The sequence below is a fragment of the Toxotes jaculatrix genome, chromosome 20 (assembly GCF_017976425.1).
Source record: "Toxotes jaculatrix isolate fToxJac2 chromosome 20, fToxJac2.pri, whole genome shotgun sequence".
Lineage (NCBI taxonomy): Eukaryota > Metazoa > Chordata > Actinopteri > Toxotidae > Toxotes > Toxotes jaculatrix.
The window spans coordinates 17,364,434-17,378,166 of NC_054413.1; the positions used below are offsets into that span (position 1 = coordinate 17,364,434).

The 13,733-nt window shown below is 36.9% G+C and overlaps 1 protein-coding gene and 1 long non-coding RNA gene across 3 annotated transcripts in view; one reads left to right on the plus strand and one right to left on the minus strand.

The window, feature by feature from the left end:
- zcchc2 (zinc finger, CCHC domain containing 2) overlaps window positions 1-13,733 on the plus strand; it is a 52,767-nt gene that overhangs the window by 36,087 nt on the left and 2,947 nt on the right. For both annotated transcript variants that reach the window (XM_041065335.1, XM_041065336.1), the window contains exons 10-13: window positions 9,727-9,788; window positions 10,093-10,169; window positions 10,659-10,775; window positions 10,914-12,479. In XM_041065335.1, the coding sequence (XP_040921269.1) occupies window positions 9,727-9,788; window positions 10,093-10,169; window positions 10,659-10,775; window positions 10,914-12,479 (1,822 nt within the window). The remainder of the gene's footprint in view (window positions 1-9,726; window positions 9,789-10,092; window positions 10,170-10,658; window positions 10,776-10,913; window positions 12,480-13,733) is intronic.
- Window positions 12,436-13,681, minus strand: LOC121200204. The gene is made up of 3 exons (XR_005896518.1): window positions 13,541-13,681; window positions 13,340-13,409; window positions 12,436-12,765 (listed from the first exon to the last, which is right to left on the minus strand). It is a non-coding gene; the product is annotated as an uncharacterized LOC121200204 (long non-coding RNA).

Consider the following 13,733-nt stretch of genomic DNA (forward strand, 5'->3'; position numbering starts at 1 on the left):
GGAGAGCTTTCCTCTCCACCTGGGTGGTATTCCCGTACCAGAGAGTGATAACTGTAGTGAGGATGCTCTCCATGAGCCCTCTGTAGGCTTGTGTGAGGGGGCGCCGGCTCACCGCAACCTTCTTGACCAGTCTTATGAAATAAAGTCTTTTCTGAGCCTTTTTCACTGTGGCAACAGTGTTTTCTGACCAGCTCAGGTTGGATGCGTCAAGGCCTAGGAATTTGTGGCTGTCAGTCTTCTACCTCAGTCCCCCTAATGATGAGGAGTTGCAGAGGTGGAGCTTTCTTTCTTCAGTCTATGATAAGCTCCCTCGTCTTCTCCACATTTAGGATGAAGTCATTCTCTTCCCCATAGTTGAGAATGTTTCCGACTGGGGCCCTTTACCAATAAGACTTAAAAATATGGAAGGAAAAGTATGCCAAAAAACGTCATAGTATAGTAAGGCGTCAAAATCGGCAAAAAAAGTCAACATTTTTTTTCACCTCAAAATGTCATAAAAAACGTCATAGTATAGTATGCCGTTTTTTTCGGTCAAAAAAAGTCAATTTTTTTTCACCTCAAAATGTCATAAAAAACGTCATAGTATAGTAAGGCGTCAAAATCGGACAAAAAAAGTCATACTTTAGTATGACCTCAAAATGTCATAAAAAACGTCATAGTATAGTAAGGCGTTTTTTTCGGGCAAAAAAAGTCAACATTTTTTTTCACCTCAAAATGTCATAAAAAACGTCATAGTATAGTATGCCTTTTTTTTCGGGCAAAAAAAGTCAAAAATTTTTTCGGCCTCAAAATGTCATAAAAAACGTCATAGTATAGTAAAGCGTTTTTTCGGGCAAAAAAAGTCAAAAAAAATTTTGGCGTCAAAATGTCATAAAAAACGTCATAGTATAGTAAGGCGTCAAAATCGGACAAATAAAGTCATACTTTAGTATGACCTCAAAATGTCATAAAAAACGTCATAGTATAGTATGCCGTTTTTTTCAGGCAAAAAAAGTCAAACTTTTTTTCGACCTCAAAATGTCATAAAAAACGTCATAGTATAGTATGCCGTTTTTTTTGGGCAAAAAAAGTCAACATTTTTTTCGGCCTCAAAATGTCATAAAAACGTCATAGTATAGTAAGGCGTCAAAATCGGACAAAAAAAGTCATACTTTAGTATGACCTCAAAATGTCATAAAAAACGTCATAGTATAGTAAGGCGTCAAAATCGGACAAAAAAAGTCATACTTTAGTATGACCTCAAAATGTCATAAAAAACGTCATAGTATAGTAAGGCGTTTTTTTCGGGCAAAAAAAGTCAAAAAAAATTTCGGCCTCAAAATGTCATAAAAAACGTCATAGTATAGTAAGGCATCAAAATCGGGCAAAAAAAGTCATACTTTAGTATGAACTCAAAATATCATAAAAAACGTCATAGTATAGTATGCCTTTTTTTTCGGGCAAAAAAAGTCAAAAATTTTTTCGGCCTCAAAATGTCATAAAAAACATCATAGTATAGTATGCCGTTTTTTTCCGGCCAAAAAAGTCAGCATTTTTTTCGGCCTCAAAATGTCATAAAAAACGTCATAGAATAGTATGGCGTTTTTTTCGGGCAAAAAAAGTCAAAAATTTTTTTCACCTCAAAATGTCATAAAAAACGTCATAGTATAGTATGCTGTTTTTTTCGGGCGAAAAAAGTCAAAAAAATTTTCGGCCTCAAAATATCATAAAAAACGTCATAGTATAGTAAGGCGTTTTTTTCGGCCAAAAAAAGTAAAAAAATTTTTTCACCTCAAAATGTCATAAAAAACGTCATAGTATAGTATGCCGTTTTTTTTTGGGCAAAAAAAGTCAACATTTTTTTCGGCCTCAAAATCTCATAAAAAACGTCATAGTATAGTATGCCTTTTTTTTCGGTCAAAAAAAGTCAAAATTTTTTTCGGCCTCAAAATGTCATAAAAACGTCATAGTATAGTAAGGCGTCAAAATCGGACAAAAAAAGTCATACTTTAGTATGACCTCAAAATGTCATAAAAAACGTCATAGTATAGTAAGCCGTTTTTTTCGGCCAAAAAAAGTCAAAAAAAATTTCGGCCTCAAAATGTCATAAAAAACGTCATAGTATAGTATGGCGTTTTTTCGGGCAAAAAAAGTCAACATTTTTTCGGCCTCAAAATGTCATAAAAAACGTCATAGTATAGTAAGGCGTCAAAATCGGACAAAAAAAGTCATACTTTAGTATGACCTCAAAATGTTATAAAAAACGTCATAGTATAGTAAGGCGTTTTTTTCGGGCAAAAAAAGTCAACATTTTTTTCGGCCTCAAAATGTCATAAAAAACGTCATAGTATAGTATGCCGTTTTTTTCGGGCAAAAAAAGTCAACATTTTTTTCGGCCTCAAAATGTCATAAAAAACGTCATAGTATAGTATGCCGTTTTTTTCAGGCAAAAAAAGTCAAAAAAATTTTTTGGCTTCAAAATATCAAAAAACGTCATAGTATAGTAAGGTGTTTTTTTCGGGCAAAAAAAGTCAACATTTTTTTTTCACCTCAAAATATCATAAAAAAACGTCATAGTATAGTAAGGCGTTTTTTTCGGGCGAAAAAAGTCAAAAAAAATTTCGACCTCAAAATGTCATAAAAAACGTCATAGTATAGTATGCCGTTTTTTTTGGCCAAAAAAAGTCAACATTTTTTTCGGCCTCAAAATGTCATAAAAACGTCATAGTATAGTAAGGCGTCAAAATCAGACAAAAAAAGTCATACTTTAGTATGACCTCAAAATGTCATAAAAAACGTCATAGTATAGTAAGGCGTTTTTTTCGGGCAAAAAAAGTCAAAATTTTTTTCGGCCTCAAAATATCATAAAAAACGTCATAGTATAGTAAGGCGTTTTTTTCGGCCAAAAAAAGTCAAAAAAATTTTCGGCTTCAAAATGTCATAAAAAACGTCATAGTATAGCATGTCTTTTTTTTCGGGCAAAAAAAGTCAACTTTTTTTTCAGCCTCAAAATGTCATAAAAAACGTCATAGTATAGTATGGCGTTTTTTTCGGCCAAAAAAAGTCAAAAAATTTTTCGGCCTCAAAATCTCATAAAAAACGTCATAGTATAGTAAGGCGTTTTTTTCGGCCAAAAAAAGTCAAAAATTTTTTTCACCTCAAAATGTCATAAAAAACGTCATAGTATAGTATGTCTTTTTTTTCGGGCAAAAAAAGTCAAAAATTTTTTCGGCCTCAAAATATCATAAAAAACGTCATAGTATAGTAAGGCCTTTTTTTCGGGCAAAAAAAGTCAAACTTTTTTTCGGCCTCAAAATGTCAAAAAAAAACGTCATAGTATAGTATGCCTTTTTTTTCGGGCAAAAAAAGTCAAAATTTTTCGGCCTCAAAATGTCATAAAAACGTCATAGTATAGTAAGGCGTTTTTTCGGGCAAAAAAAGTCAAAAAAATTTTCGGCGTCAAAATTGGACAAATAAAGTCATACTTTAGTATGACCTCAAAATGTCATAAAAAACGTCATAGTATAGTAAGGCGTTTTTCTCAGGCAAAAAAAGTCAAAATTTTTTTCGGGCAAAAAAAGTCAACATTTTTTTCGGCCTCAAAATGTCATAAAAAACGTCATAGTATAGTATGCCTTTTTTTTCGGGCAAAAAAAGTCAAAAATTTTTTCGGCCTCAAAATGTCATAAAAAACGTCATAGTATAGTATGCCGTTTTTTTCCGGCAAAAAAAGTCAACATTTTTTTCGGCCTCAAAATCTCATAAAAAACGTCATAGTATAGTATGGCGTTTTTTTCGGGCAAAAAAAGTCAAAAATTTTTTCACCTCAAAATGTCATAAAAAACGTCATAGTATAGTATGCTGTTTGTTTTCAGGCGAAAAAAGTCAAAAAAATTTTCGGCCTCAAAATATCATAAAAAACGTCATAGTATAGTAAGGCGTTTTTTTTCGGCCAAAAAAAGTAAAAAAATTTTTTCACCTCAAAATGTCATAAAAAACGTCATAGTATAGTATGCCGTTTTTTTTGGGCAAAAAAAGTCAACATTTTTTTCGGCCTCAAAATCTCATAAAAAACGTCATAGTATAGTAAGCCGTTTTTTTCGGCCAAAAAAAGTCAACATTTTTTTCGGCCTCAAAATGTCATAAAAAACGTCATAGTATAGTAAGGCGTCAAAATCGGACAAAAAAAGTCATACTTTAGTATGACCTCAAAATGTCATAAAAAACGTCATAGTATAGTATGCCGTTTTTTCCGGGCAAAAAAAGTCAAAAAATTTTTCGGCCTCAAAATATAAAAAACGTCATAGTATAGTAAGGCGTTTTTTTCGGCCAAAAAAAGTCAAAAATTTTTTTCACCTCAAAATGTCATAAAAAACGTCATAGTATAGTATGTCTTTTTTTTCGGGCAAAAAAAGTCAAAAAATTTTTCGGCCTCAAAATATCATAAAAAACGTCAAAAAAATTTTCGGCTTCAAAATATCATAAAAAACGTCATAGTATAGTAAGGCGTTTTTTTCGGGCGAAAAAAGTCAAAAAAATTTTCGGCCTCAAAATATCATAAAAAACGTCATAGTATAGTAAGGCGTTTTTTTCGGCCAAAAAAAGTCAAAAAATTTTTTCACCTCAAAATCTCATAAAAAACGTCATAGTATAGTATGCCTTTTTTTTCGGGCAAAAAAAGTCAAAAATTTTTTCGGCCTCAAAATGTCATAAAAACGTCATAGTATAGTAAGGCGTCAAAATCGGACAAAAAAAGTCATACTTTAGTATGACCTCAAAATGTCATAAAAACGTCTTAGTATAGTAAGGCGTCAAAATCGGACAAAAAAAGTCATACTTTAGTATGACCTCAAAATGTCATAAAAAACGTCATAGTATAGTAAGCCGTTTTTTTCGGGCAAAAAAAGTCAAAAAATTTTTCGACCTCAAAATGTCATAAAAAACGTCATAGTATAGTATGCCGTTTTTTTTGGGCAAAAAAAGTCAACATTTTTTTCGGCCTCAAAATCTCATAAAAAACGTCATAGTATAGTATGCCTTTTTTTTCGGTCAAAAAAAGTCAAAATTTTTTTCGGCCTCAAAATGTCATAAAAACGTCATAGTATAGTAAGGCGTCAAAATCGGACAAAAAAAGTCATACTTTAGTATGACCTCAAAATGTCATAAAAACGTCATAGTATAGTAAGGCGTCAAAATCGGACAAAAAAAGTCATACTTTAGTATGACCTCAAAATGTCATAAAAAACGTCATAGTATAGTAAGGCGTTTTTTTCGGGCAAAAAAAGTCAAAAAAAATTTCGGCCTCAAAATGTCATAAAAAATGTCATAGTATAATAAGGCGTCAAAATCGGACAAAAAAACTCATACTTTAGTATGACCTCAAAATGTTATAAAAAACGTCATAGTATAGTAAGGCGTTTTTTTCTGGCAAAAAAAGTCAACATTTTTTTCGGCCTCAAAATGTCATAAAAAACGTCATAGTATAGTATGCCGTTTTTTTCCGGCAAAAAAAGTCAAAAATTTTTTCGCGCAAAAAAAGTCAACATTTTTTTCGGCCTCTAAATGTCATAAAAAACATCATAGTATAGTATGCCGTTTTTTTCGGGCAAAAAAAGTCAACATTTTTTTCGGCCTCTAAATGTCATAAAAAACGTCATAGTATAGTATGCCGCTTTTTTCGGCCAAAAAAAGTCAAAACATTTTTTCACCTCAAAATGTCATAAAAAACGTCATAGTATAGTATGCCTTTTTTGTTGGCCAAAAAAAGTCAAAAATTTTTTCGGCCTCAAAATGTCATAAAAAAAACGTCATAGTATAGTATGCTGTTTTTTTTCGGGCAAAAAAAGTCAAAAATTTTTTCGGCCTCAAAATCTCATAAAAAACGTCATAGTATAGTAAGGCGCAAAAATCGGCCAAAGAAAGTCAAAAAAAAATTCCACCTCAAAATGTCATAAATAACGTCATAGTATAGTAAGGCGTCAAAATCGGCCAAAAAAAGTCAACATTTTTTTCGGCCTCTAAATGTCATAAAAAACATCATAGTATAGTATGCCGTTTTTTTCCGGCAAAAAAAGTCAACATTTTTTTCGGCCTCAAAATGTCATAAAAGACATCATAGTATAGTATGGCGTTTTTTTTTCGGGCAAAAAAAGAACACTTTTTTCGGCCTTAAAATCTCATAAAAAACGTCATAGTATAGCATGGCGTTTTTTTCGGGCAAAAAAAGTCAACATTTTTTTCGGCCTCAAAATGTCATAAAAAACGTCATAGTATAGTAAGGCGTTTTTTTCGGGCAAAAACAGTCAAAAAATTTTTTGGCCTCAAAATGTCATAAAAAACGTCATAGTATAGTATGCCGTTTTTTTCGGCCAAAAAAGGTCAAAAAATTTTTCGGCCTCTAAATCTCATAAAAAACGTCATAGTATAGTAAGGCATCAAAATTGGGCAAAAAAAGTCATACTTTAGTATGAACTCAAAATATCATAAAAAACGTCATAGTATAGTATGCCTTTTTTTTCGGGCAAAAAAAGTCAACATTTTTTTCGGCCTCTAAATGTCATAAAAAACATCATAGTATAGTATGCCGTTTTTTTCCGGCAAAAAAAGTCAACATTTTTTTCGGCCTCAAAATGTCATAAAAAACATCATAGTATAGTATGGCGTTTTTTTTTTCGGGCAAAAAAAGTCAACATTTTTTTCGGCCTCTAAATGTCATAAAAAACGTCATAGTATAGTATGCCGCTTTTTTCTGCCAAAAAAAGTCAAAACATTTTTTCACCTCAAAATGTCATAAAAAACGTCATAGTATAGTAAGGCCCTTTTTTCGGGCAAAAAAAGTCAAACTTTTTTTCGGCCTCAAAATGTCAAAAAAAACGTCATAGTATAGTATGCCTTTTTTTTCGGGCAAAAAAAGTCAAATTTTTTCGGCCTCAAAATGTCATAAAAACGTCATAGTATAGTAAGGCGTTTTTTTGGGCAAAAAAAGTCAAAAAATTTTTCGGCGTCAAAATCGGACAAATAAAGTCATACTTTAGTATGACCTCAAAATGTCATAAAAAACATCATAGTATAGTCAGGCATTTTTCTCGGGCAAAAAAAGTCAAAAATTTTTTCGGGCAAAAAAAGTCAACATTTTTTTCGGCCTCTAAATGTCATAAAAAACGTCATAGTATAGTATGCCGCTTTTTTCGGCCAAAAAAAGTCAAAACATTTTTTCACCTCAAAATGTCATAAAAAACGTCATAGTATAGTATGCCTTTTTTGTTGGCCAAAAAAAGTCAAAAAAATTTTCGGCCTCAAAATGTCATAAAAAAAACGTCATAGTATAGTATGCCGTTTTTTTCGGGCAAAAAAAGTCAAAAATTTTTTCGGCCTCAAAATCTTATAAAAAACGTCATAGTATAGTAAGGCGCAAAAATCGGCCAAAGAAAGTCAAAAAAAAAATTCCACCTCAAAATCTCATAAAAAACGTCATAGTATAGTAAGGCGTCAAAATCGGCCAAAAAAAGTCAACATTTTTTTCGGCCTCTAAATGTCATAAAAAACATCATAGTATAGTATGCCGTTTTTTTTGGGCAAAAAAAGTCAACATTTTTTTCGGCCTCAAAATGTCATAAAAGACATCATAGTATAGTATGGCGTTTTTTTTTTTCGGGCAAAAAAAGTCAACACTTTTTTCGGCCTCAAAATCTCATAAAAAACGTCATAGTATAGCATGGCGTTTTTTTCGGGCAAAAAAAGTCAACATTTTTTTCGGCCTCAAAATGTCATAAAAAACGTCATAGTATAGTAAGGCGTTTTTTTCGGGCAAAAACAGTCAAAAAAATTTTTGGCCTCAAAATGTCATAAAAAACGTCATAGTATAGTATGATGTTTTTTTCGGCCAAAAAAGGTCAAAATTTTTTTCGGCCTCTAAATCTCATAAAAAACGTCATAGTATAGTAAGGCATCAAAATCGGGCAAAAAAAGTCATACTTTAGTATGAACTCAAAATATCATAAAAAACGTCATAGTATAGTATGCCTTTTTTTTCGGGCAAAAAAAGTCAGAAATTTTTTCGGCCTCAAAATGTCATAAAAAACGTCATAGTATAGTATGCCGTTTTTTTCCGGCAAAAAAAGTCAACATTTTTTTCGGCCTCAAAATGTCATAAAAAACGTCATAGTATAGTGTGGCGTTTTTTTCGGGCAAAAAAAGTCAAAAAATTTTTTCGGCCTCAAAATGTCATAAAAACGTCATAGTATAGTAAGGCGTCAAAATCGGACAAAAAAAGTCATACTTTAGTATGACCTCAAAATGTCATAAAAACGTCATAGTATAGTAAGGCGTCAAAATCGGACAAAAAAAGTCATACTTTAGTATGACCTCAAAATGTCATAAAAAACGTCATAGTATAGTAAGCCGTTTTTTTCGGGCAAAAAAAGTCAAAAAATTTTTCGACCTCAAAATGTCATAAAAAACGTCATAGTATAGTATGCCTTTTTTGTTGGCCAAAAAAAGTCAAAAATTTTTTCGGCCTCAAAATGTCATAAAAAAACGTCATAGTATAGTATGCCGTTTTTTTCGTCATAGTATAGTATGCCGTTTTTTTCGGCCAGAAAAAGTCAACATTTTTTTCGGCCTCGAAACGTCATAAAAAACGTCATAGTATAGTATGCCGTTTTTTTTGGGCAAAAAAAGTCAACATTTTTTTCGGCCTCAAAATCTCATAAAAAACGTCATAGTATAGTAAGGCGCAAAAATCGGCCAAAGAAAGTCAAAAAAAAATTCCACCTCAAAATCTCATAAAAAACGTCATAGTATAGTAAGGCGTCAAAATCGGCCAAAAAAAGTCAACATTTTTTTCGGCCTCAAAATCTCATAAAAAACGTCATCGTATAGTAAGGCGTCAAAATTGGCCAAAAAAAGTGATACATTTTTTTTGGCCTCAATATGTCATAAAAAATGTCTTTGTATAGTAAGGCGTCAAAATCGGCCAAAAAAAGTCAAAAAAAATTTCGGCCTCAAAATGTCATAAAAAACGTCTTTGTATAGTAAGGCGTCAAAATCGGCCAAAAAAAGTCAAAAAAAATTTCGGCCTCAAAATGTCATAAAAAACGTCATCGTATAGTAAGATGTAAAAATCGGCCAAAAAAGTCATACTTTAGTATGACCTTAAAATGTCATAAAAAAGGTCATAGTTTAATAAGGCGTCAAAATCGGCCAAAAAAAGTCAAAAAAAATTTTGACCTCAAAATGTCATAAAAAACGTCATCGTATAGTAAGGCGTCAAAATCGGCCAAAAAAAGTCATACTTTAGTATGACCTCAAAATGTCATAAAAAACATCATCGTATAGTAAGGCGTCAAAATCGGCCAAAAAAAGTCATACTTTAGGATGACCTCAAAATGTGCCAAAAAACGTCATAGTATAGCAAGGCTTCAAAACATGGGAAAGAAAATCAGTTTAGTAAGGCTTAAAAATGTCTTGAAAAACACAGTATAGTAAAGCTTCAAAATGTCATAAAAAGCTTTTTTGAAGAACCTTTGATAGATTCGATTGATTGACAGAAACTAATCAGTTATTAGATAGAGCAATCTAAGCAAACAATATCACATTAAAAATAAAATGCTGTAATGGTTGCACTTAAACCACTATTGTTGCAGTTATATGCTGAAGTTCTTTGAAAATTGCTGTTGTAAATGTGTTAGGTGAAAAATGAAACTTGCTTTGATATGTTCTGACTCATTATTTTCCTCCCTTCACCAGGACACTGAGAAGCGAAGCCACCCAGTCACTAAAACCAAGAGCAGAGTCCTACCCACAGACAGGTAGGTCAGCAACGGCTTGTCAGAATTCTATGATGGTGGTTGAGGTAGCTTTGCAGGTGCTGATGCTAGTGTGACACTGTTGAGTAAAACAGAAATCAAACAAAACAAAAATATATCATTGCTTGGGGAGGCAAAATCATGTTTACTCTTAGTGTCACATGAAAGCTTTTAGCAGTTGATTTTTTTTAAAGCAGCAATCTGCCACTGGCTCCACTCATCACTTACCACATTTACATCCCTCATTACTGCACTTCTCTGCTGACATTACTGGGACCCCTCATCTCCCACCTCTATCTGCTTTCAGGGACAAGGGGAAGGGGAAAGGAGCTTCCTTTGTGACCAACGGTACTTCGGTGCCAACTCTGTCTTCTAAGAGGAAAGGTGAGTGTCTGGGTGGCTGTTGTGATGGCTGGTTGTAATAGTCCAACAGAGAGAGGGAACTTGTAGTTCCAGGATGATTGTGAATGAAACTGTCTCCTTTAATAGAGGGAGGTAGGGAAAGAACCTGTGAGGTAAAAGAGACAAGGGCGTTCCACTGATCTAAAAACAGTTAGTGTAGTTTGGCCACTGGTTTGACTCACTGAAGTAGGAGCTGCAGCAGTGGCTGTTACCCAGAGCTCACGGATGATATTAAGGTACTTTAAAACAGCTCCTTCTTATAGCTCAGTCAAATTGGAATAAGCAGATAAGATACACATTTTTTTAGATTCAGTGTAAGTTACACTTATCAAGTCTGCCACTATCTCCAGTTTCTAACTCGAATTACCTCATACACAGAAATAATCAGACCAAATATGAACCTGATTTTTTTATTTTTTGTAGCCTGATGTTTGGTAGCTTGTCTGAAGTGTAATCCGGATGTTGTTGCAGAGGGGGGTTCTGGTCCAGATACTTTTGGTGAAACATCATCAGAAAGCTACAGCTCTCCATCCAGCCCTCAACACAGGGGAGCAGAGAGCCTGGATAGTGAGGATGACAACAACAAAGGTAAAGCACACACTATGTATAAAATACACTTCAAGCTTTGATAATGAAAGATGTACCTGCAGTGTGCTGCATGCTTGTCTTATCGTTCTCTGTTGCAAGGACCGAATCTTCTCTTACCTGATCTTGTTTCTTTGTTAGATACAGACAGCCACTCTGATGACTCAAGTAAAGGTCCCGGCCCTGACATGTTCTTCACACATCAGACAGATCCAGCTGTGGTGGGGGAGGTTTCCTCTGTTCATCCTCTGTCTTCCAACAACCACCAGGCCCAGATGGAGCCCCTCTGCCCAGAGGCCAGTACAGAGTTCCACCCTCTGCCCTTCATGCATTCTCTGCCCTATGTGCTCCCCAACGGGGCCACTGATTCCCCGCTTCCACCGGTCCCTCTTCCCCGCCAAAGCATCATCCCTGATGAGAAGCCATCATCTGGGACAATGATGATGCAGATGCCCCTAGTGCCTCCAGTCATCCCAGGCCCTGGAATTGTGGGAGACCCAGATAAGAGGGACATGCTCACAACCTTTGGGATGACACCTATGGGTCCCCATCCTCCTGGAAGTCTTGCTGTGCAGAGGTTCAAAACAGTTCTGTCACACAGCCAGGGTGGCACTGATGGAGCCTCAGGGAGTGGTTGTACTCCTGCTTCACACCAGCCCCTCTCCTCTCCACTCCAGCAGTCTCTGCCCTGCCAAGACCTAGCCAGTGTTGGCTCAGGTCTGGCCTCCTCTCTGACACATGTGGAGACTTCACATGCCAAGCACCCCAGCTTAACTTTACCATCTGGCCTGCCTTCTCCCTACACCCTGCCCACTGTCCCCACATCAGTCATGCCTACTGTAGGAGCACCTGCAGCCACTGGAATAGCCCCATCTCCTGGACATGTACAAGCAGCTGTTCCTCCAGCTGTTCCCACCCACACCCCTGGACCAGCCCCAAGCCCCAGCCCAGCACTTACTCACAGCACAGCACACAGTGACTGTACATCCTACAGCAACAGCAGCGCCACAGGAAGCACCCCTGTTGCCCCTGGCAACCCTATTACTCTTCAGCAAACCCAGCAGCCACCACCACCACCACAACAACAGCAGCAGCAACAGCAACCAGTGGGTTGTGGGACTTGTGGCTGTCACAACAACTGTGGCGGGCGAGGCAGTGGCAGCAGCAACAGCAGCAGTGCCCCCAGCTGCCAAGCACCCTTATTCTTCCCTGCCCACCAAATGGCAGCAGCAGCAGCACGGCAGGTGTTCAGCGTTCCTCCACCACTCTTCCAGATAACAAACCTGTGCAGTAACAGCTACCTCACCCAGGCCCAGCCTCCTCACCAGGCCAATGGTGCTGCCACTCTGCCCCCCTTCTTCACCGCCGCGCCGCCTCCTACACACCCGTCCCCCTACGGCCCCCTCCACTCTCACCCTCACAGCCATGCAGACGTGCCATCGCACATGCTGGGCACCCAAGCCGCGGCAGTGGCAGTTGCTGCAGCCGCAAACTACAACCTCCAGCAGCAGATGGCGCCGGCAGCATCATTCTGTCAACGTGTTTACCAGCATGTGTACCCAAATCCTCTGGGGATGCTTCCTGCTGCGACACTGGGCGGAGGCGGAGTCAATAAGAAGAATGGCAATCTGTCCTGTTATAACTGTGGTGTCAGTGGCCACTACGCTCAGGACTGCAACCAGCCCTCCATAGACTCCACGCAGCAAGGTAATGCAGCTACGCGGAACAGGGGGAAACAGAGGACCACTTAGTTTTTCTTTCCCAGAAGCCCAAACAGTCAGAGTTTTAAGTCGGTAAATTGCAGCTTTGGCGGGTTTCCCCCATCAGATCAGATTATTTGGCCAGAAAAAGCTGTACCACTGGATCACTCAGATTGTACCAAACAGCAGCAGTACGAGCCAAGTCTTGGTTATTTGTCTAGGATACCTGTATTGCACTGTGGTGGGAGTCAGGTGGAGTCAGGCTGTTAGAGTGTTCTTCCCTGGAACAAATCCTGGAGAGGAAAAAAAAAAGCAGACAAAATCAGACAGATAGCTATCATAGACAGTTTGTTTGCTTTGACTACACCTCTCCAACTAGATTCCATTTTCTCATGGTTAGACCATGGGAGAATGTTGTAGCAGCTCCTGGTTTGTGTGTTTATAGGTGCACAGCAAGAGAAACTCCTTACCTGGCCAATCTAAAAGCAACAAGCAAGCAAGGTGGGAACCACAAGCTTAGACCTATACATGTTGTATGTTTTACAGTGCTTTTCTAAAGAAAAATAAAACCGCAGCTTTTAACACGCTTTCCCCGCAGATCGTCATCATTGCACACACTTTAATTACCGAGCCCTGTTTGGGTCCTAACCCTAACCCTATCCACTCCGCTCATGGTTCCCATAGGAAAGCAAAGGAAGGCGTACATTTGCCAAACCAGTTAGTCCTCAACTTTGAAGTCTTTGAAAATTCTTCAAAGGACATTAATTAATGTCTCCTTTGTGTGGTTTTCAAAGTTCGTCTCAAGTATAGTTGCACATTGTTGCCAGTGACAGACATAAAACGGCCTCTAACAGCTACAGCTCTTACCAACAACAGTGAGTCCCCATGTTCCTGCAGAACAGAGGAAGCTTCGGGACAGCGGTACTGAAACTGCAGCCTGAGGGAACATTAAAGAGATCATTATCAGTGTGGTGCACCAGAGTGAGGTGAAAAAGATAAACTGGAGAACATACTTGGACAAATGCTACAAAGATCAAACGCATTATTATAAGTGTTTTTAATCTGTACCTTAGTTTTACGTGAGAAAAGACTTGAAGGATGAAGACGAACTAGTCGATCTGGTGGAAGCACATCTGGTTAACCTTTCCACCTCTGATAAGGAGCAGCGCTTCTGCCTCTTGGGAAAGTAGGTGGTGGGGCCTACCAGGGTTAGGTACCTGCAAAGTTTGAAAAGCAGAGTTTTGTCTTTAGTAAAGCACTG